At 32.7% G+C, this 25,418-nt stretch overlaps 2 protein-coding genes across 3 annotated transcripts in view; one reads left to right on the forward strand and one right to left on the reverse strand.

Annotated features, from left to right (window-relative positions):
* LOC132733129 (cellular retinoic acid-binding protein 2-like) overlaps positions 1–25,418 on the forward strand; it is a 161,284-nt gene that overhangs the window by 82,205 nt on the left and 53,661 nt on the right. The window lies entirely within an intron of this gene.
* On the reverse strand, positions 109–18,896 carry LOC132733131 (uncharacterized). Of its 2 annotated transcripts, XM_060719744.1 has the most exons (9): positions 18,027–18,091; positions 11,089–11,151; positions 10,267–10,329; positions 7,822–7,884; positions 6,346–7,251; positions 5,824–5,961; positions 5,222–5,288; positions 4,805–5,002; positions 109–1,306 (listed from the first exon to the last, which is right to left on the reverse strand). In XM_060719744.1, the coding sequence occupies exons 6-9, from the start codon at positions 5,902–5,904 to the stop codon at positions 633–635; spliced, it is 1,020 nt and encodes a 339-aa protein (XP_060575727.1). In that variant the 5' UTR covers positions 5,905–5,961; positions 6,346–7,251; positions 7,822–7,884; positions 10,267–10,329; positions 11,089–11,151; positions 18,027–18,091; the 3' UTR covers positions 109–632. The 2 variants fall into 2 exon arrangements, with proteins under 2 accessions (XP_060575727.1, XP_060575728.1); XM_060719745.1 differs by lacking the exons at positions 109–1,306; positions 4,805–5,002; positions 5,222–5,288; positions 5,824–5,961 and adding an exon at positions 18,843–18,896 and having other exon boundaries at positions 6,365–7,251; positions 18,027–18,089.

The following is a 25,418-nucleotide window of genomic DNA, read 5'->3' on the forward strand; positions in this document are numbered from 1 at the left end:
AACCGTATATTTTTATATCAAATAAAGAAGGGCAAAATTCGGGCCAAAATAAATAGTTCCTTATAACCGGAAGTTCGCTATAACCGTGTTCGCTATAAGTGAAGTTTACTGTATAGTGCCCATTATGGGACAAATACCTTAAATGTTAACTTTTAAAAATAACATTGAATTATCACAGATAATCGAAATAGGCAAACTGTATTTATGTCAAGGGTATTTTGATCAGATTAAGTTAATGTATGTTTTTTTATAGAACTCTTATACACTTGTATTTACAGTCATGTGACTGATAAATACAGTATGTCATATACAGGTATGTAAATAAAAAAACTTTTAAACAGGTCAATAACATGGATGTATGCGGTAAATTTAGTTCAGATCTTAACGTAAAATCCTTGCACTCAAAACCTTAGTTAGCATGGGAGCATTTCTGAATAGCACACAAGTCACTCATAGTACCAATAAAAATATAGTACAAATAGATGAACATACATGCTTTTAACCCTATATATCTATTCTAGCAGAAATAATGTCGCTTCTTATTCGTTTTTTTTTCTTAACAATCATTCTCCTTTTGGTAATCTACAATGTTCTAGTTTATTAACACACTTATCACATTTAGCTTTCACTGGTTATTGAAATAAATCGCGCATCAAATTTTGATCACGCGATGCAATAGATTTATATATTGAGCTCATTTTGGTAGCCATCTCAAATGTGAATTCAGGTGCAATAGTATATGACTGTGGTAAATAATAAGCAAACTCTGGATATCCACTTGTATACACACCAACAACTTTCAGCGAAGAAGGGTCTTCTTTTGAAAACATTGGAGAACCTGAGGCACCTGGTCCTACATATGAATTGAACAAAAATCTGTCTGGATTATCATATCCATTGTAACCTTTGTACACACTATTTGGATCATTACCTGCCGATCTAATCATTGAACGTAAACAACTACCATTTAAATCTATAATGCGCATTGTGTTTTCGAGTCCGTTCCGTACGGTCTCCCTAGGTAAAATTTTAGCACTGTGTGTAAGCCTTTTACTGTTATCACTGGGATGTCCATAGCCAATTATTGCTACATCATTTACACCAGATACTTCATCACGTAACAATTTTAAAGGCGGCGGCAATGATGATGCATCATCAGTGAGCTCCAAGACGGAGATGTCAAGATTTTTGTCTGTAAATATGTCCAATCCTTTAAGACGAAACTGTCTTGTTGCCTGTCCAAATGTTATGTAGATGTCAGGATGATTGAGTTTATTGAAATCATAATTTTTGGTCCCATGTGGATCTGAAAAAAAAAATGTTTTATTAACTTATATTGTTTATTGTGTATTAAATTGAAAGATAAATATAAGAGAGCAAAATGTACCGCTGGGGAAAAATACATTATGAATTTTATATGTACCGTAAAACACACTACACTATTTATCTTATGAGTAACACATATCGTATTTGAAATAAAACTTGTAGTTTTTGTTCAATGGTTGTCAAGTATAATATAGATACTACATGACATCCGACTGACTTAAAGGCACTTATGGCCAATTGTTTTGTTACTTTATTTAACTTGTGGTATCAGTTAAGTTTGTATTGTATAAATGCCATGTCACTGTAATAAATACTTTGCTTGCTTACTTACTACTAACTGTACTTACTTTAATCATACCATAATTATTTTTTTTAATTAATATATAATCTTTAATAAAATTGTAATTAATGACCCGTGGTTGTCATGACACAAACTATCTCATATATTTCTATGTTACTTGATATACGAAACCTGAACTCGAATTTCCAACATCAAATGACTTAGGTTTCTTTATCACAATATCAATAGCTTGGTCAATATATTTGCAAATATTGAGTGTTACATACAATGATAATAAAAATGCCAACAAATATTTTGAACATTGACATATGTTTATTACAATGTATTAACAGTAAAAAAATGTTGTTTCTGAAATCTATTATTGATTCAAAACAATTCTGTGAAGTTCTACAAAATAATATGTCATACAAAATATCTAAGCTCTAGCAATTGTGGTTTCAGAGGAGAAATATTTGTTTACTTTCTACAAAAACAATGATCACCTGGGACAAATTTTGTTTTCAGGTCTCTAATTCTGACAGTCGTGGTATAGTCTTCGAGACACTGCCTCATGCAATATACCTAAATTCTAGAGTTTGTTTATCTGGAGATTATTTCCCTTTATTGTGTGTTGCCATGGCTGCTATAGTTCTGTATAGAGCTATGTTGGAAGCCTAAGAAACAGTCCTGCTTTGTTGTAAATAATAACTTGAGCTTTCGAAAAGATAATTTTGAATTTCATTTTATTGTCAACACAGAAACGTGCAAGCGCCTACAAACATATGTAACAACCCAATAGTAATACAAATAACATCAAATGTGTATGCATATACGACTAAGTGTAATAGGTGTATTCTGATGGTGTTTCTACAGTATCATTTTATTTGACCGTTCCGAAACCATTTCTAAAAAGGTAAATGTCCTTAAAAATATTGTTGTTTACATAATAATTTTATTCGAAATGTCACTTAATACAACATTGACGTGTCTGTTAAATTGTGAAATTGTGTTATTATTTAATATTGTTTATATTTTATAATTTGAGGGCATTGTATTACATTCACATCAGTATAATATACATGTATATCTTATGCAAGTGAAATTTAATTTCAGCGACATGCATTTCACTTATTAGATACTTTCTTGTTTAAAAGTTTATAGGCATCAATAGACTTACCTTCGATTTTTGAACTTCTACCATTAAAATTCTCTTTCATGTTATTTAGATGTTGAAACTAATTATATGATAATAATTTGTCACTTACTTCCGTGTTTTGGTAGGCATATTGGCGCATCGCCTAAGTCTAATATTTACAAAGATATCACAACCAGAGGTAATAAAGAAGTCTAAGAACTTAAAAAGAGTGAATTAATGTTTACTTTTATCCCATGTTAAGTGTTACTGATAGTGTAACTAAAGTGTAAGTTTAACTCAGTTAACTGTCCAAAGAAGCTTAACGTAAGGTACTGTGAATACTTTTGAATTACAAGTACAAACCGGCACTGACATGTGTAAATGAATGAATTAATAAGTGCCTCGAAGTGTTCCTGTATACATTGCAGAGTGTATGCCATTATTAATCAGTAATATTTCACAAAGTGTTAATTATAATACGTCTTTCAGCTGAAATAGCGCGCGTTATGAGATGTAACAGTTCAATTCATTATTACTTGGTTTAAAGTCACATTATGTCCATCCAAGAGTATATAAAAATGTCAAAAGTCAAAATCAGTTTGTTTTTATTTATTTTATTTTTTTCTTTGCAATAATTCCTCTCAATTTAATCAATTCACTCTCTGTGAACAATAAATAACTGACATAATCCAAGAAAATTTATGTAGATATCCAACAAATTTACAAGAAAAGTTCAATCGAAAAAAGTGGGGCAGTTTTTTGTAAAGTAGATTTATATTTTATCCTAAACATGTTCCAATAATAACTTTTGATCAATCACCATTATGTCAGTCAATCTTTCGAAACTTATTTTCAATTCAGCTCAACTTACTAATGAAAAAAAATTAGTCACTTTAATTTACTCTGACTTAGTTCTGTGAATTTCTTTCATTTGGCGTGTCTTTTTGATTAGCATACCAAAGTTCATATTTGATATTATCAGTGATCAGTGATAGTTACAGATAATATTTGAACATATCTACAGCATACATATAAGAATCTATGTTATATTTTGCCAAACGCAAATAACCTGTTCCTTCTTGTATTGTGTATGTGTATTTCTCTGTGAGATTAAATAGTTCAGATTGATAAAGTTACTTAAGTGTTTATACGTGTTTAACTCTGTTAAAAGCCAGGTCAAGAGGAAATATGTGGCAAACGTTACACAAGAGGGACGTCATGGTGCAATCGGTGGCAGCGGTAAGTTGATTTGTAAAAAAAACATTTATTAGAAACAAGGTGAGTCATTTATTTATAAAGAAATATAAACGATTCTAATACCAAGTACCAATTGCGAGATTTGAGTGAACACAGTGTCGATGATTTGTATGTAAGGATGTTATTGTTTTCTACAAAAAGCAAACATCTAGTTCTAGTTATAAAACGAAATACTGTTAAGTGAGATGCGTATATATTAGCTGATAAAAGTTGCGGTGGCACTCTGTAAGAAATATTTTCTTTAAAATAAAAAAACGGATATTGAATATTGTGCTGGTTTGATTGAGCCTGTTAATTGAGAGTAGAGGTAATTGCAGGCTAACGTCCACGAACCTTCGCACCAGCTTAAGCAGACTTTACTTGTAAAAATTTGATTTTGGAATGTCACAAATGGTACCGTCAATTTGTCGGTTGGAAAATACAGAGTGAGGAATTAAAAACGGCGTGTGCACTTGTCTGAAATATATCACGCTTCCGGCCTTCTTTGTTTATATAAGAGAAATCTATGATAATGTTAGAATTCTCTACTAGGTTAAGTAGTTAAAGTCAATGAAGTTAATAAAGTTTTTATACGCCTTTATTACATTTAAACACTACCAAAAAGCTAGGCCTATACGATCTGGGGTGACATTTATTGTGGGATGTCAAAAACGCCCACACGTTACTTTTTATCGAAAAAATATTTTGCTACACGAAAAATGATCCGGAAATACTTATTTTTCTTGATTTTAGTATAAAATAGAGAAAAAGAAAGAACCCATAAAGAAAGCCCAACATGGCAAAATCAAAAATGTTAATTTATTTACCAGTAATCTTTTTAACAACGTGCCAAGCTGTCATTGCATGTTTGGTTCCGGCTCGGAAAATTGTACCACTAGTTACATTAGAATATATAAGACCGACAGAGGGCATCAAATCGGCATATTGGTGAACATATGCCTCTTTGATTGTGTCATCTTCGGGTTTTCGAAATTCATACCCAGTTGAACTTCTAGTTTTCATATCTACAATATTTCAAAGAACTATATGTATTTTAATTTTGTTTTCTCATTTGCGATAACATTTGATAGGTAAAAGTACGATAATAATAATATTGGAAGAAAAATGTTATACATTACTGGCTAGTTATAAAAAGAACTCAAACAGTCAAACGTTGTGAAAGATGAATTTTAATAGTTCATTCGAACGTATATCTAATGAAAAAGATATAATGTATTACGCACCAAGATCATTATTTTGCTGTCCATTGCCCAGTTCTATTAAACTACAAACATCTTTCATTCTTGTTCTCTGAAAAAAATATTTATAGTGTTTTTAAAGATATTTTGACAAACATATATAGTTATGATCAGTTAACATCAGGCTTATGTCAGGCAGATATGGAATTATTTACAATTCTAGCATACGCATCAGTGTTTTAACCCTGCGACCCCTTTATCATATGCGGCCATCGACTTAACAAGACCAATGCACTTTTGAAGATTGAAACACACAGGTTGTCGACTTAATCGTCGGAAAGCGTATTGACATACACGATCAATAAGACCTTAACCTTTGACCCTACAATCATTTACTGGCCAATCTAATGCAACCGTGACGTTTGAGGTCCGAAGGCCCATAGGTTGTTGAGTTATTGGTCGGAAACCGTTTTAACCTACACGGTCAATGCAAGTTGACATTTATTCCGTTGACTAAAAATCAAAAGGAGTCATGTACTGGCCAAGTTCAATGCACCTGTGACGTTTGAGGGCAAATGATCTATGGCTTGTGGAGTTATTGGTTGGAAAACTTTTTGATTTAAAACGTCAGTTCGAGGTATACTCACCCTTTTGACAATAGAGTTCATATTCTTGTCATGTCCAATCTTTTGCAACTTTACCTCCGGTCTGTCGGCTTTTGGTTCCATAACTGTTTCTATAACTCTGTTTACAATACAATTGAATGTTTTCTTTTCTTCTATGACCTTAAAAAAGGTATATGACACGTCAACTAATTAATTAGTCATTTATCAAATATTTGTGATCTTATGAACGATATCGTTCAAAATTGACTCACATCAATAGCAATTACACGATTCATGCTTCTTTTCATAGTTGATCTCTTTAAAAGGTGCAGTCAAAATTAGTCTTTTGTTTCAAAGAAATATTTCACTTCAAACAATTGTGTGCGATAAAGTATCACTATGATCTGAAAAGTACAACCATCCATCAGTTCTTAAAGGTTACATAAACAAAAAATAGATTTACAACCAGTTAACAACGGTTTAACTATTCCGAAGCATATTGAAAAGAGACTGTTTTGTTGTAAGTTTAAAATCCATATATGATCACAAATTTTGCAACTTTACCTTCGGTCTGACGTCTTCTGGTTCCAAAGCAATACAATCGAATGTTTCATTTGTTTCCTTGACCTTAAAAAGGTATATGACACGTCAAGTAATAAATAAATCATTTATCAAATATTTTTGATCTTATGAACAATATCGTTCAAAATTGACTCACATTAAAAACAATTAAACGATTCACGCTATTTTTCATAGTTGATTCATGTAAGTCTTAGCCACTTACCAAGTTATTGCGAACAGATACATACGCACCATAAAATCCATATCTTGATCTCGTCGACTTTTACGTATAATGTGTTTTCTCATAATATTGTAATAACTAGATTGCTGAAATTGTTCCAGGCAAGTTAATGTACAAACAAATTAAGCATAATGTTTTGGAAACAATAGGTATGAGTAAGAGATATTAAGCAACAGAATTAAATTATAACATTTTATCATCGCTATTAAACATGTCCCATAGTGAGAGACAATGTAAAGTAAAATATCATGAAATTTACGTACATAAACATAGTGGAAAAGTTGAAAAAATAGATCAAAATAAGATCATGCAACCAATTTAGTGAATCAACTGAAAAAATATGAAGATCTTCTAAGACAGTGCAGTCAAAATTAGTCTTTTATTTCAAAGAAATAGTTCACTTGAAACAATTGTGTACGATTAAGTATTACTATGATCTGAAAAGGACGCCCATCCATCAATCTTTAAAGGTTATATCAACAAAAAATAAAAATAGATTTACAAACAGTAAACAACGGTTGAACTATTCCAAAGAATATTGAAAGAAAAGACTGTTTTGCTGTAAACTTAAAATCAATACATTAAAACAAATTTTACAACTTTACCTCCAGTCTGACGTCTTCTGGTTCCATAGGAATACAATTGAATGTTTCCTTTCCTTGTATGACCTTAAAAAGTATATAACACACCAACTAATTAATAAATCTATTATCACATATTTTTGATCTTATGAACAATATCGTTCAAAATTGACTCACATTAAAAACAATTAAACGATTCACGCTATTTTTCATAGTTGATCTCTGTTAGTCTTAGCCACTTACCAAGTTATTGCGAAAAGATACATACGCACCATAAAATCCATATCTTGATCTCGTCGACTTTTACGTATAATTGTTTTCTCATATTACAACTAGATTGATAAAATTGTTCCAGGCAAGTTATTGTACGAACAAATAAAACATCATGTTTTGGAAACAATAGGTATGAGTAAGAGATATTGAGCAACAGAAAGTGCAGTCAAAATTAATTAGTCTTTTGTTTCAAAGAAATATTTAACTTGAAACAATTGTGTACGATTAAGTATCAAGGACAACCATCCATCAATTCATAAACAAAAAAGAGATTTACAAATAATAAACAACGGTTACCGTTTAACTATTCCAAAGAAAATTGAAAAAAGACTGTTTTGTTGTAAGTTTAAAATCCATATATTAACACAAAGTTTGGAACTTTACCTTCGGTCTGACGTCTTTTGGTTCCATAACAATACAATTGAATGTTTTCTCTGCTTCTTTGACCTTAAAAAGGTATATGACACGTCAACTTATTAATAAATCTATTATCAAATATTTTTGAACTTATGCACAATATCGTTCAAAATTTACTCACATCAATAGCAATTAAACGATTCATGCTACTTTTGACAGTTGACCTCTGTAAGTCTTAGCCACTTACCAATTTATTTTGAAAAGATACATACGCACCATACAACCATACCTTGATCTCGTCGACTTTTACGAATTAGTGATTTCTCATATAACAACTAAATTGCTGAAATTGTTCCAGGCAAGTTAATGTACAAACAAATAAAGAACCATGCTTTGGAAACAATATGAGTAAGAGATATTAAGCAACAGAAATAAATTATATCATTTTTCAATCGCTATTAAACATGTCCCATAGTGAGAGATAATGTAAAGTAAAATATCATGATATTTACGTACATAAACATAGTGGAATAGTTGAAAAAAATAGATCAAAATAATTTCATGCAACCAAAGTAGTGAATCAACTTAAAAAATATGAAGATCTTCTAAGAAAGTGCAGTCAAAATAAGTCTTTTATTTCAAAGAAAAATTTCACTTGAAACAATTGTGTACGATTAAGTAGAACTGCCACTATCATGGCGTGAATACCCCCGCATACCACTTTGTCAGAATCAACAGTGGCCATTTAGAGCTCAAGGACAACCTCTCTGCCAAATCTGAGGTTACTAAGCCAGTGCATTGCTAAGTTAAGTATTCTACATGATTCAAATGTGAAAATGTCAAAATCAATACATTGCGGACAGGACATTCTTTAGCAATTGAGAAGAAAAGCTTTTTTTGTTAAGGCCCCTGTGACCTTGACCTTTGACCCAGTGACCTCAAAATCAATAGGGGTCACCTTATACTCATGATCAACATCCATGCCAAATATGAAGACTGTGGGTCAAAGGAATCTTAAGTTAATGGGTGGACAAACTTTTTGAAGTCAAAGTCCCTATGACCTTGACCTTTGATCCAGTGACCTCAAAATCAAAAGGGGTCATCTACTAACCATGATCAACATCCATGCCAAATATGAAGACTGTGGGTCAAAGGAATCTAAAGTTATTGGGCAGACAAACTTTTTGAAGTCAAAGTCCCTGTGACCTTGACCTTTGACCTGATGACCTCAAAATCAATAGGGATCATCTACTAATCATGACTAAGCTCCATTCCAAATATGAAGACTGTGGGTCAAAGGAATCTTAAGTTATTGGGCGGACAAGCTTTTTGAAGTCAAGGCCCCTGTGACCTTGACCTTTGACCTGGTGGCCTCAAAGTCAATAGGGGTCATCTACTAATCATGACTAACCTCCATGCCAAATATGAAGACTAAGGGTCAAAGGAATCTTAAGTTATTGGGCGGACAAGCTTTTTGAAGTCAAGGCCCCTGTGACCTTGACCTTTGACCTGGTGACCTCAAAGTCAATAGGGGTCATCTACTTATCATGACTAGCCTCCATGCCAAATATGAAGACTGTGGGTCAAAGGAATCTTAAGTTATTGGGCGGACAAGCTTTTTGAAGTCAAAGTCCCTGTGACCTTGACCTTTGACCTGGTGACCTCAAAATCAATAGGGGTCATTTACTAATCATGACTAACCTCCATGCCAAATATGATGACTGTGGGTCAAAGGAATCTTAAGTTATTGGGCGGACAAGCTTTTTGAAGTCAAGGCCCCTGTGACCTTGACCTTTGATCTAGTGACCTCAAAATCAATAGGGGTCATCTACTAATCATGACTTACCTCCATGCTAAATATGACGACTGTTGGTCAAAGGAATCTTAAGTTATTGGGCGGACAAGCTTTTTGAAGTCAAGGCCCCTGTGACCTTGACCTTTGACCTGGTGACCTCAAAATCAATAGGGGTCATCTACTAATCATGACTTACCTCCATGCTAAATATGACGACTGTAGGTCAAAGGAATCTTAAGTTATTGGGCGGACAAGCTTTTTGAAGTCAAGGTCCCTGTGACCTTTGACCTAGAGACCTCAAAATCAATAGGGGTCATCTACTAATCATGACTAACCTCCATGCCAAATATGAAGACTTAGGGTCGAAGGAATCTTAAGTTATTGGGGCGGACAAGAAAAAACCGACGGACAGCCGGACGGACGGCCGGACGGACGGACGGACGGACAAGCTGATTCCAGTATACCCCCCTTACAACTTTGTTGTGCGGGGGTATAAATATCACTATGATCTGAAAAGGACACCCATCCATCAATCTTTAAAGGTTATATCAACAAAAAATAAAAATAGATTTACAAACAGTAAACAACGGTTGAACTATTCCAAAGAATATTGAAAGAAAAGACTGTTTTGTTGTAAGTTTAAAATCCATATATTAACACAAATTTTGTAACTTTACCTCCGGTTTGTCGTCCTTTGGTTCCATAACAATACAATCGAATGTTTCATTTGTTTCCTTGACCTTAAAAAGGTATATGACACGTCAAGTAATAAATAAATCATTTATCAAATATTTTTGATCTTATGAACAATATCGTTCAAAATTGACTCACATTAAAAACAATTAAACGATTTACGCTATTTTTCATAGTTGATCTCTGTTAATCTTAGCCACTTACCAATTAATTGCGAAAAGACACATACGCACCACAAAATCCATATCTTGATCTCGTCGACTTTTACGTATAATTGTTTTCTCATATAACGACTAGATTGCTTAAATTTTTCCAGGTAAGTTAATGTACAAACAAATTAAGCACCATGCTTTGGAAACAATAGGTATGAGTAAGAGATATTGAGCAACAGAAATAAGTTATAAAAATTTTCCATCGCGATTAAACATGTCTCATAGTCAGAGTCAAAGTAAAGTTAATATCATGATATTTACGTATATAAACATAGTGGAATATTTGAAACAATAGATCAAAATGAGATCTTGCAAATAAATTAGTCAATCACTTTAACAAATGTGAAGAACTTCTAAGAAAGTGCAGTCAAAATTAGTCTTTTGTTTCAAAGAAATATTTCACTTGAAACAATTGTGTACGATTAAGTATCACTATAACCTGAAAAGAACAGCCATCCATCAATCAATCAACAAAAAATAGATTTACAAAAAGTAAACAACGGTTATCGTTTTACTATTCCAAAGCATATTGAAAAGAGACTGTTTTGTTGTAAGTTTAAAATCCATATATTAACACAAATTTTACAACTTTACCTTCGGTCTGACGTCTTTTGGTTCCACAGCAATACAATTGAATGTTTCCTTTCCTTGTATGACCTTAAAAAGGTATATGACACGTCAACTAATTAATAAATCAATTATCAAATATTTTTGATCTTATGAAAAATATCGTTCAAAATTGACTCACATCAAAAGCATCAAGAGCCATGTCAACATGGCCATCCCCCGCCGAATGTGTTTGCTCATTGGAAGAAGTATATGTAGTAGAACAGAATAATTCCATTTTAAGAGGTCTTTTGGTAATGAAAACTGATGGCTATAGTGATTACAGATTTGAAACCTATGTGAATACTGATTGTTGAAATAACAAAAAAATAATGCAGGGTAGGTAATCATTCTTGTGTGCTGCATCCTTCCTCAGTAAAATCTATCCACCTATGAAGTTTCAAGTTGATACCTCAAATACTTTTTGAGAAAAAAATTGAATTGAAAAATTAAGTATGAAAAATAACAAAGGACAATAACTCAAAAATTATAAAAGGTAGAGTTATCATTCTTGTGCACTGCACACCTCCCGAGTTAGATCTATGCACCTATGAAGTTTCATAATGATATCTCAAAGGCATTTTGAGTTATGCTCTGGACAAAAATTAATTTTGAAAAGTAAAAAAAGGGCAATAACTAAACAATTAAGCAGGGTAGAGTTATCATTCTTGTGCACTGCACTCTTCCTCAATGAGATCCATCCACCTATGAAGTTTCAAGTTGATACCTCAAATACTTTTTGAGATAAGCTCCGGACAAAATATTATGAAAAAGAAAAAGGGCAATAACTCAAAATTGTACAGGCAACAGTTATCATTCTTGTGCACAGCATTCCTCCTCAATAAAATCATTCTATCCACCTATGACATTTCATGTTGATATCTCAAACACTTTTTTTAGTTATGCTCCACTCAGGTGAAAAAATTAAGTATGAAAAATAACAAAGGGCAATAACTCAAAAATTATGAAAGGTAGAGTTATCATTCTTGTGCACTGCACACCTCCTGAGTGAGATTTATGCACCTATGAAGTTTCATAATGATATCTCAAAGGCATTTTGAGTTATGCTCTGGACAAAAATCAATTTTTGAAAAATAACAAAGGGCAATTAACTCAAAAATTATGCAGGGTAGAGTTATCATTCTTGTGCACTGCACTCTTCTCAATGAGATCCATCCACCTATGAAGTTTTCAAGTTGATACCTCAAATACTTTTTGAGATAAAGCTCCGGACAAAATATTATGAAAAAGAACAAAGGCAATAACTCAAAAATTGTACAGGGAACAGTTATCATTCTTGTGCACAGCATTCCTCCTCAATAAAATCATTCTATCCACCTATGACATTTCATGTTGATATCTCAAACACTTTTTTAGTTATGCTTCCACTCAGGTGAAAAATTAAGTATGAAAATAACAAAGGGCAATAACTCAAAAAAATTATGAAAGGTAGATTTTTTATCATTTTGTGCACTGCACACCTCCTGAGTGAGATTTATGCACCTATGAAGTTTCATAATGATATCTCAAAGGCATTTTGAGTTATGCTCTGGACAAAAATCAATTTTGAAAAATAAACAAAGGGCAATAACTCAAAAATTATGCAGGGTAGAGTTATCATCTTGTGCACTGCACTCTTACTCAATGAGGTCTATCTACCTATGAAGTTTCAAGTTGATAACTCAAAATACTTTTAGAGATATGCTCCGACAAAAATGTAAACGGAGACTATTTCTATATCACCCGTCGCCTTTTTCGGCGGGGATAATTAAACGATTCATGCTATTTTTTCATAGTTTGATCTCTGTAAGTTTTAGCCACTTACCAGTAATTGCGAAAAGATACATACGCACCATAAAATCCATATTTGATCTTCGTCGACTTTTACGTATAATTGTTTTCTCATATTACAACTTAGATTGCTAAAATTGTTCCAAGCAAGTTAATGTACAAACAAATAAAGCATCATGCTTTTGGAAACAATAGGTATGAGTAAGAGATATTGAGCAACAGAAATAAGTTATAAAAATTTTCCATCGCGATTACAACATGTCTCATTGTAAGAGACAATGTAAAGTAAAATATCATGATATTTACGTATATAAACATAGTGGAATATTTGAAACAATAGATCAAAATGAGATCTTGCAAATAAATTAGTCAATCACTTTAACAAATGTGAAGAAGTTCTAAGAAAGTGCAGTCAAAATTAGTCTTTTGTTTCAAAGAAATATTTCACTTGAAACAATTGTGTACGATTAAGTATCACTATAACCTGAAAAGAACAGCCATCCATCAATCCAATCAACAAAAAAATAGATTTACAAAAAGTAAACAACGGTTATCGTTTTACTATTCCAAAGCATATTGAAAAGAGACTATTTTGTTGTAAGTTTAAAATCCATATATTAACACAAATTTTACAACTTTACCTTCGGTCTGACGTTCTTTTGGTTCCACAGCAATACAATGAATGTTTCCTTTCCTTGTATGACCTTAAAAAGGTATATGACACGTCAACTAATTAATAAATCAATTATCAAATATTTTTGATCTTATGAAAAATATCGTTCAAAATTGACTCACATCAAAAGCATCAAGAGCCATGTCAACATGGCCATCCCCCGCCGAATGTGTTTGCTCATTGGAAGAAGTATATGTAGTAGAACAGAATAATTCCATTTTAAGAGGTCTTTTGGTAATGAAAACTGATGGCTATAGTGATTACAGATTTGAAACCTATGTGAATACTGATTGTTGAAATAACAAAAAAATAATGCAGGGTAGGTAATCATTCTTGTGTGCTGCATCCTTCCTCAGTAAAATCTATCCACCTATGAAGTTTCAAGTTGATACCTCAAATACTTTTTGAGAAAAAAAATTGAATTGAAAAATTAAGTATGAAAAATAACAAAGGACAAAAACTCAAAAATTATAAAAGGTAGAGTTATCATTCTTGTGCACTGCACACCTCCCGAGTTAGATCTATGCACCTATGAAGTTTCATAATGATATCTCAAAGGCATTTTGAGTTATGCTCTGGACAAAAATTAATTTTGAAAAGTAAAAAAAAGGGCAATAACTAAACAATTAAGCAGGGTAGAGTTATCATTCTTGTGCACTGCACTCTTCCTCAATGAGATCCATCCACCTATGAAGTTTCAAGTTGATACCTCAAATACTTTTTGAGATAAGCTCCGGACAAAATATTATGAAAAAGAACAAAGGGCAATAACTCAAAATTGTACAGGGAAACAGTTATCATTCTTGTGCACAGCATTCCTCCTCAATAAAATCATTCTATCCACCTATGACATTTCATGTTGATATCTCAAACACTTTTTTAGTTATGCTCCACTCAGGTGAAAAATTAAGTATGAAAAATAACAAAGGGCAATAACTCAAAAATTATGAAAGGTAGAGTTATCATTCTTGTGCACTGCACACCTCCTGAGTGAGATTTATGCACCTATGAAGTTTCATAATGATATCTCAAAGGCATTTTGAGTTATGCTCTGGACAAAAATCAATTTTGAAAAAATAACAAAGGGCAATAACTCAAAAATTATGCAGGGTAGAGTTATCATTCTTGTGCACTGCACTCTTCCTCAATGAGATCCATCCACCTATGAAGTTTCAAGTTGATACCTCAAATACTTTTTGAGATAAGCTCCGGACAAAATATTATGAAAAAGAACAAAGGGCAATAACTCAAAATTGTACAGGGAACAGTTATCATTCTTGTGCACAGCATTCCTCCTCAATAAAATCATTCTATCCACCTATGACATTTCATGTTGATATCTCAAACACTTTTTTAGTTATGCTCCACTCAGGGTGAAAAATTAAGTATGAAAATAACAAAGGGCAATAACTCAAAAATTATGAAAGGTAGAGTTATCATTCTTGTGCACTGCACACCTCCTGAGTGAGATTTATGCACCTATGAAGTTTCATAATGATATCTCAAAGGCATTTTTTGAGTTATGCTCTGGACAAAAATCAATTTTGAAAAATAACAAAGGGCAATAACTTCAAAAATTATGCAGGGTAGAGTATCATTCTTGTGCACTGCACTCTTACTCAATGAGGTCTATCTACCTATGAAGTTTCAAGTTGATAACTCAAATACTTTTAGAGATATGCTCCGGACAAAAATGTCGGACGGAAGGACGGACGGACGGAAGGACGGAAAGTCGGACGGACGGACGGAGACTATTTCTATATCACCCGTCGCCTTTTCGGCGGGGGATAATTAAACGATTCATGCTATTTTTCATAGTTGATCTCTGTAAGTTTTAGCCACTTACCAAGTTATTGCGAAAAGATACATACGCACCATAAAATCCATATCTTGATCTCGTCGACTTTTACGTATAATTGTTTTCTATATTACAACTAGATTGCTTTAAAATTGTTCCAAGCAAGTTAATGTACAAATGAAGCACCATGCTTTGGAAACAATAGGTATGAGTAAGAGATATTGAGCAAAAGAATTAAGTTATAAACATTTTCCCATCGCGATTAAACATGTCTCATTGTAAGAGACAATGTAAAGTAAAATATCATGATATTTACGTATATAAACATAGTGGAATATTTGAAACAATAGATCAAAATGAGATCTTGCAAATAAATTAGTCAATCACTTTAACAAATGTGAAGAAGTTCTAAGAAAAGTGCAGTCAAAATTAGTCTTTTGTTTCAAAGAAATATTTCACTTGAAACAATTGTGTACGATTAAAGTTATCACTATAACCTGAAAAGAACAGCCATCCATCAATCCATCAACAAAAAATAGATTTACAAAAAGTAAACAACGGGGTTATCGTTTTACTATTCCAAAGCATATTGAAAGAGACTATTTTGTTGTAAGTTTAAAATCCATATATTAACACAAATTTTACAACTTTACCTTCGGTCTGACGTCTTTTGGTTCCACAGCAATACAATTGAATGTTTCCTTTCCTTGTATGACCTTAAAAAGGTATATGACACGTCAACTAATTAATAAATCAATTATCAAATATTTTTGATCTTATGAAAAATATCGTTCAAAATTGACTCACATCAAAAGCATCAAGAGCCATGTCAACATGGCCATCCCCCGCCGAATGTGTTTGCTCATTGGAAGAAGTATATGTAGTAGAACAGAATAATTCCATTTTAAGAGGTCTTTTGGTAATGAAAACTGATGGCTATAGTGATTACAGATTTGAAACCTATGTGAATACTGATTGTTGAAATAACAAAAAAAATAATGCAGGGTAGGTAATCATTCTTGTGTGCTGCATCCTTCCTCAGTAAAATCTATCCACCTATGAAGTTTCAAGTTGATACCTCAAATACTTTTTGAGAAAAAAATTGAATTGAAAAATTAAGTATGAAAAATAACAAAGGGCAATAACTCAAAAATTATAAAAAGGTAGAGTTATCATTCTTGTGCACTGCACACCTCCCGAGTTAGATCTATGCACCTATTGAAGTTCATAATGATATCTCAAAGGCATTTTGAGTTATGCTCTGGACAAAAATTAATTTTGAAAAGTAAAAAAAGGGCAATAACTAAACAATTAAGCAGGGTAGAGTTATCATTCTTGTGCACTGCACTCTTCCTCAATGAGATCCATCCACCTATGAAGTTTCAAGTTGATACCTCAAATACTTTTTGAGATAAGCTCCGGACAAAATATTATGAAAAAGAACAAAGGGCAATAACTCAAAATTGTACAGGCAACAGTTATCATTCTTGTGCACAGCATTCCTCCTCAATAAAATCATTCTATCCACCTATGACATTTCATGTTGATATCTCAAACACTTTTTTAGTTATGCTCCACTCAGGTGAAAAATTAAGTATGAAAAATAACAAAGGGCAATAACTCAAAAATTATGAAAGGTAGAGTTATCATTCTTGTGCACTGCACACCTCCTGAGTGAGATTTATGCACCTATGAAGTTTCATAATGATATCTCAAAGGCATTTTGAGTTATGCTCTGGACAAAAATCAATTTTGAAAAATAACAAAGGGCAATAACTCAAAAATTATGCAGGGTAGAGTTATCATTCTTGTGCACTGCACTCTTACTCAATGAGGTCTATCTACCTATGAAGTTTCAAGTTGATAACTCAAATACTTTTAGAGATATGCTCCGGACAAAAATGTCGGACGGAAGGACGGACGGACGGAAGGACGGAAAGTCGGACGGACGGACGGAGACTATTTCTATATCACCCGTCGCCTTTTCGGCGGGGGATAATTAAACGATTCATGCTATTTTTCATAGTTGATCTCTGTAAGTTTTAGCCACTTACCAAGTTATTGCGAAAAGATACATACGCACCATAAAATCCATATCTTGATCTCGTCGACTTTTACGTATAATTGTTTTCTCATATTACAACTAGATTGCTAAAATTGTTCCAAGCAAGTTAATGTACAAATGAAGCACCATGCTTTGGAAACAATAGGTATGAGTAAGAGATATTGAGCAAAAGAATTAAGTTATAAACATTTTCCCATCGCGATTAAACATGTCTCATTGTAAGAGACAATGTAAAGTAAAATATCATGATATTCACGTATATAAACATAGTGGAATATTTAAAACAATAGATCAAAATAAGATCATGCAACCAAATTAGTCAATCAACTTAAAATATATGAAGATCTTCTATAAAAAGTGCAGTCAAAATTTGTCTTTTGCTCCAAAGAAGTATTTAACTTGAAACAATTGTGTGCGATTAAGTATCACTATGATCTGAAAAGGACAACCATCCATCAATTCTTAAAGGTTACATAAACAAACAAAAAAGATTTACAAACAATAAACAACGGTTTAACTTTTCCAAAGATTATTGAAAGAAAAGACAGTTTTGCTGTGAACTTAAAATCTATATATTAACACAAATTTTGCAAATTTACCTCCGGTCTGTCATCTGTTGGTTCCATAACAATACAATTGAATGTTTTCTTTGCTTCTTTGACCTTAAAAAAGTATATGACACATCAACTAATTAATAAATCTATTATCATATATTTTTGATCTTATGCACAATATCGTTCAAAATTGACTCACATCAAAAACAATTAAACGATTCATGCTACTTTTGACAGTTGACCTCTGTAAGTCTTAGCCACTTACCAAGTTATTGCGAAAAAATACAAACGCACCATAAAATCCATATCTTGATCTTGCAGACTTTTACGTGTGTTTTCTCATTTAATAACTAGATTGCTAAAATTGTTCCAGGCAAGTCAATGTACAAACAAATACAGCATCATGCTTTGGAAACAATAGGTATGAGTAAGAGATATTGAGCAACAGAATTAAGTTATAAACATTTTCCCATCGCGATTAAACATGTCTCATAGTAAGAGACAGTTTATTGTAAAATATCATGATATTTACGCATATAAACATAGTGGTATATTTGAAACAATAGATCAATATAAGATCATGAAACCAAATAAGTCAATCAATTAAAAAAATATTTTAAGAACTTCTAAGAAAATGCAGTTAAACTTAGTCTTTTGTTTCAAAGAAATATTTCACTTGAAACAATTGTGTACAATTCAGTATCACGTTGATCTGAAAAGGACAACCATCCATCAATCCTTAAAGGTTATAAAACAAAAAAATAGATACAATGGTTGAACTATTCTAAAGAATATTTAAAGAAAAGACTATTTTGCTGTAATCTTAAAATCCATATATTAGCACAAATTTTGCAACTTTACCTCCTGTCTGTCTTTTGGTTCCATAACAGTACAATTGAATGTTATCTCTCCTCGTTTGACCTTTAAAAGGTATATGACACGTCACTAATTAATAAATCAATTATCAAATAATTTTGATCTGATAAACAATATCGTTCAAAATTTACTCACATCAAAAGCAATTTAACGATTCATGCTACTTTTTAAAGTTGATCTCTGAAAGTATTACTTACTTACCAATTTATTGTGAAAAGATACATACGCACCATAAAATCCACATTTTCATCTGTTCTCATATAACGACTAGATTGCTAAAATTGTTCCAGGCAAATTAATGTACAAAAAATAAAGCATCATGCGTAGGAAACAATAGGTATGAGTTAGAGATACTGAGCAACAAAATAAGTTATAAACATTTTTCCATCGCTATTAAACATGTCTCATAGTGAGAGACAATGTAAAGTAAAATATCATGATGTTTACGTATATAAACATAGTGGAATATTTGAAAAAATAGATCAAAATGATATACAAAAGAATTCATTGTAACCTTATAGAAATCAAATCTCAAACTTTTTTAACAGTTTGAAATGCCGTGGCCGTCTAAATGGCGTAGAATTTCAGATTGACATGCCACGTAATTTTACATCGTTATCATAGCCTTTACACGGGCGATTCTCTCCAATTTTGTTTATGTATACATATTGTCTAAGAAGCATGCTTGTATATTGATTGTCTGTCTATACATAGTTTGACGATCGTCAAAAACATAATTATTTCCCTATTTTGATAAATTAATACATTGGTATCAAATAACAATGCTATCTAGTCTACAAATAATTAAAACTTGTCTTCTTTGCTGGGTGTCAAGAACAAAAATTGCTCAAAGCGTTCAGTCGGTATCATTTGTCAATTTCACACATTGTTATTTGCAAAATCATAATGTTATACCATATTAACAAAATCAAATGGTTTGTTTGCAAGTATTGTAATTATTACGTAGCAATTTATTTGACAAAATAAAAAGAAAGATTTTAATTGATGTAGCATTTCTTCTACAAAGCTAATTGAAAAACATCTTGATGAAAAAAGTCTGGTGTTCAATGAACATATGTACCAATTGTCAGAATGGAATGGGCCTGCAAATACCCTTTACTCTCTTGTCGTTTTAGCGTAAAGCGTGAAAAATTAATCCATTGTAAGCTAATTTGAAAAAAAATATCAATTGTTTGAATGTTTACCGGTTACAAATACAATAAAGGAAACTTTCTGTACCTACAATTCTGGTAACGTCAATCAATAAAGCTTTGTAAATTAACATAATCTATAATCTTAAAACTACAAAAAATTACTGGGGCTTCTTGATAAATTTGACGTTTTCAATTTGCTTTACACATAAATTATACAAATATTGAGGCCTCAATATATTTATTTCATACTCCACTTTTATGTTACTTCACTCTCACCAGCTAAATGATCAATATAACTATAGAAAAACCATTTTATACTCTAGCTTGTAGTAAAAGAAGAAACAGAAGTATATGTTGACAGTAAAATGATACTACTTTGACTTTGAAACAAAGTAAAATAGAGAATAAAAGAGAAAAACGTTTCCCATGTTGTGTTTTACATATATTTTTCGTATGCACTTAAAAACAGTAAAAACAAATTGATGAGCATGTTTGTACATGTACTTACTTCTTTCAAAATGTTGATACAATTTAGTACTTCACTCGAAACTTGCCCAACTTCCTTGGTTGCAGGGAGCAAAATTAGCAAATTTGTAATCAGCGTATCTAAATATTTCTTCGTCAGTCCCATTGTGATAGTTGAGTGGGCGTATTCTCTCCTGCATTCCAAAATCTAAAAGCAATATTTTTTAGTAAGTCACATATGAAAAAATGTTATCCAGTGTTGCATCATACACTACGAGGACTATCAATTTGCTGGTGAAAGTGTACATTTTGAACTCGATCAATACAATAAAAAGGCTTGCTTTAAAGTCTTAAAAAATAAATTTTCGGTTACAATGTTTCTAAATTACTGTCTAAATATTATCTTATAAGTACATTTTTATAACTAGTAGCTCTGTAAAGAGAAGTTTGAATTATATTATCTGCCGTACCCTCGATTCAACATACGCATCTATACATAGAGTCTTTTTTACAATTCTATTTAAAGAGTTTAAGAAGTGAAAATACGTGCATTTTATCATTTTAACAAAACTGTTTCCCCTTTCCACTTTCAACTTTCAATTTTCAATAAATTTTCCTGCATACTTAATATTGTTTAGATAAAATGTGTACAAATAAAAGCATCAATGGTATGCCCCTACCATAAATGGCTGGGGCATATTACCCTGTTCCGTCATTCCGAAATTCAGTCATTCCGTCGTCATCAGTTTCCGTTCATTATCTTGATAACAGTAAACACCTTCAACTCTCATTTGACATATGAATATATCCTAGGACAATGCAGGTCAAGTTTGTGCCAAGTTATATATGAAATCCCACTATGCATGTAAAAGTGTTGGTCCGGACAAGTCTTTTTCAATGACTTCTAAATGTTACCTTGACCTTTGACCTAGATACCTAGTTCATGTGCATGAGACTGCTTCTCATAGTGGTGATCATTTGTCTGAAGTTTCATTATAATGCCTCCATATGTCTTGGTGTGACCTTGACCTTGACCGAAGTGACCTACTTTTTGCACGCAATACTCACAATGGTTCATTTTCTCCGAAACATTTATACACTTTCAACTAACATTTGACATAGGGATATGTCTAATGAAGCAGATGCCAAGTTCAAATATGGACTAATGGTCCGCAAATATTGACAGAGTTATGCCCATAGATGAAATTTTCAGTTTCCGTTCATTATCTTCCTAACAGTTGTACACATTAAACTCAAATTAAACATATGGATATGTCATAGAAATATGCAGGTAATGTTCGAATTTGGTCATGGTTCAATGATTTTTGACAGAGAAATCCCTAAGAGATATGATCTTGACAAAATTTCTATCTTTTTTATCTTAAGTGACCTTGACCTTGCATATATTAACCTAAATTACACGTTTCACACTAGAAGTTATGGTAATGACCATTTGTGTGACAATCTCTTAATAAATGATTATTAAAATCGTTCGAATACACATTTTCATGTCTTCATCTGAACATTGACCCCTAAGTGTGACCTTGGCAGCAGGGACCTGAATTCTGCAAGCGACAATGGTGAATATGTGTGCCAAGTTGTATTGAAATCCCTCTATGCATGTAGAAGTGTTGGTCCGGACAAGTTATTTTCAATGTCCTCTAAGTGTTACCTTGACCTTTGACCTAGAGACCTAGTTCATGTGCATGACACTGCTTCTCATGGTGGTAAACATTTATCTGAAATTTCATTATTATCTCTCTATATGTCTTCGTGTGACCTTGACCGAAGGGACCTACTATTTGCACGCAACACTCACAATGGTTCCTTTTCTCCAAAACATGAATACACATTCAACTCTAATTGACATAAGGATACGTCAAAGGTATGCAGAGGCCAACTTCGAATATGGTCATGGTTCAATGATTTTTGCAGAGTTATGACCCTTTAACTTTAAATTTTCATTATCTGTTTATTATTCCAACAGTTGTACACATTCAACTCAAATTCAACATATAGATACATCTTTGGAAAAAGCAGGCCAAGTTTGAATTTGGTCATGGTTCTATGATTTTAGACAAAGATATCTCTCTTAAACGTTGTAAAAATGTATTTTTTAGTTTCTGCACACACTTACTGTGGTGGAAATGTATGTTTAAGTGTGAATTCGCATGTGCAGGTATTTGACCGGAAAATACAAGTCTTATTCGAATATGGTTTTGGTCAAAGGGGGTTGTAACTGTAATACAACGAAAAATAACGATTGTGTCCAAAGGGGGTTGTTATGCAGTTACGGCAGTAAATTGTAGCATGGAATGCTTGACACATATTACATTTTGGACTTTTACAGTTAAAAGTTATTGCTCAGGATTCAGAAAACCAAGTAAGAAATGCGCTGCAATCTTGTAATTTCGTTTATTTCACATCTACAAAGTTCATTTAATTGTAGCTATGCGTAGCGTAGCGATTCTCAAAAATGGTGTCTGTCAATTTAATTAATTTCTTCAATCCTGAATATTTACTGCAATACTAATATTTTACATCAAAAACCGCTACCGTTAATGTCTTCAAAAATAAACTTGTTTGTAATCTTTTTATGTAACTTCCGGAAAACTCTGCCGTCCGTGACGTCGCTAAAAAGGCGGCGAAGTTAACGTGACGCGAGAACTTTTAGCGCCAAAAAGTGAACAAATTAAAATTTTAATAATAATGTTAATAATTCTTACAGTGCCCTCCATGAAATGTCTTAATTTCATCAAATAAGAATAGCACTTAAGCAAATTTTGTTTTCTCAAAATATTAATAATTTACTTATCAAATATATATGATTTGAAAATAATGTAGTAGAAAACTAGTAGAAAAGAAGAAAAAAATACTAAAACGTTGTGTATATGTATCAAAAATGTATAAATCTACATACTTAATATTTTTTGTAAATGAAAATACAAAAATGTAAAAATAAATATTTAAAAAACAACCAATACACCTATATACGTAATTATTTTGAAAAATGTAAACATGACACAAATATAAATATCATCAAAGATTGCATTTTTTAAATTTTGCAATTATTATAATTTACGACCGCTATCTAGTCATGGTAAGAACATGCTCTTGCAAGAAGTACAATACATATTTATAGTTTATCAAATTCTTTTTTGGGTTCTTAAAATGTCTAAGACGCATAAACAAAAAATAAATAAATAAATTAAATTAAAAAAAGGCTATTGTACATCAGTAAATGTATTTTGACAAAATGAAAACGCACCTATAATTTACTCCGTGCCTTCTAAAAGACATAATTTTGTTATTGGTCTGAGGACATTTGCATTTCTTATACGGACAAGGCATTTGCGTACAAGCCCATCCTTACCCTTAAAAACCTCAGTTACTTTGCCAAGTGGCCACTGCCCTCTTGGAATGGTATCGTCTGCTACAAGTACGATGTCATTCACTTTCATGTTTCTTGTTTCTCTCTGCCATTTTTGTCGGTTCTGAAGAGAAGGTAAGTACTCTTTGATCCATCTTTTCCAGAATACGTCACTCAAATATTGTATCTGTTTCCACCATTTTTTACTGTGTACATCTTCTTTTTCAAAAACACCTTTTGGAATACTGCATTACTTTTCATTAAAAGAAGCGTATTTGGTGTAAGCGCTGGAAGATCTCTAGGGTCGCTACTCACGGAAGTGATTGGTCTATCATTTAGAATTCTTTCTGTTTCTGCGATGAAAGTTAGTAATTTTTCGTCTGTTAAAAGTTGTTCATTGGCAAGAGCTTTCAAAATGGTGCGTGTAGATCTGATCATTCTCTCCCATGCCCCACCCATATTGCTCGCGTATGGTGGATTAAAGTGCCAGTCTACCTTATTCTGTAACAGATATCTGCCGATCTTAGACTGGTTCCACTCTTCTAAGGATTTCTTAAGTTCTTTGTCTCCACTAACTAAGTTGGTTCCGTTGTCACTAAATATTTTCTCTGGTTGTCCACGTCTGCATGTAAAACCCTGGTAGGCAGCTATGAATGAATTTGTTGTCAAGCTATGGGCTACTTATATATGCGCTGCTCTCGTTGTCAAGCAAGAAAACAGACAACCATATCTTTTAACGCTAGATCGACCTAAATTTACTATCAATGGTCCAAAGTAGTCCACTCCGACAAACGTAAACGGTGGTTTGCAAGGTGTCGTCTGCTCTGGGATAAGTGGCGCCATCTGTTGTGTGAGTAATGGACCTCTCTGCCGTTTACAAGCAATGCATTTTCCTATGGTCTTTTTAACAGCACTAGGACCACGTAAAATCCAAATTTTTGACCGTATTTCTGCTAGAACGTGTTGCCACATCCTACATGTCCATTGCTGCTATGGCTATTGTGAATTATCAGCTCTGTCACGTGATCATTGTGGGGAAGAATTATAGGGGCTTTTTCATAGTCAGTGTAAATTTGTCTTCCAGACATTCGGATGAGTCCATTTTTCATCACAGGGTTAAGCATAGCTAATCTGCTATTCTTTTTTACGGGGTTTCCTTTCAATAAGTCTTTTATTTCTTGTTGGAAATTGATTTTCTGTACATATCGAACAATTTCATGAGTAGCATTTTGTATCTCAGCTAGTTTGAGGTCTTAACAATTTTGTTCATTTTTAAATTGACTTCTGCAATATGTCACAAACCTCTGTAACCAAGCAAACGCTCTAAGTAGTCTGTTCCAGTCTGAATAATGGTTGATGAGGTCTCCTAAAGTCGGCCCAGTGTATACCCCAGTGGCATTTATTGCTACGTCTCTTTTAATTTCGGAGTCGTCGTCGGCGATATCGTTTATGTTTACAAATTTAGGCCAAGTAGACTTGTCCTGTGCCAGGTGGTCCATTAAGCCACAAAGAAATGCTAGTTTTATCGCCAGGATCTATGCCTCTTGATGCTATGTCAGCGGGGTTCGAACT

Source organism: Ruditapes philippinarum, unplaced genomic scaffold (genome assembly GCF_026571515.1).
Source record: "Ruditapes philippinarum isolate M1 unplaced genomic scaffold, ASM2657151v2 ctg4120_1_1_1_1, whole genome shotgun sequence".
Classification (NCBI taxonomy): Eukaryota; Metazoa; Mollusca; class Bivalvia; order Venerida; family Veneridae; genus Ruditapes; species Ruditapes philippinarum.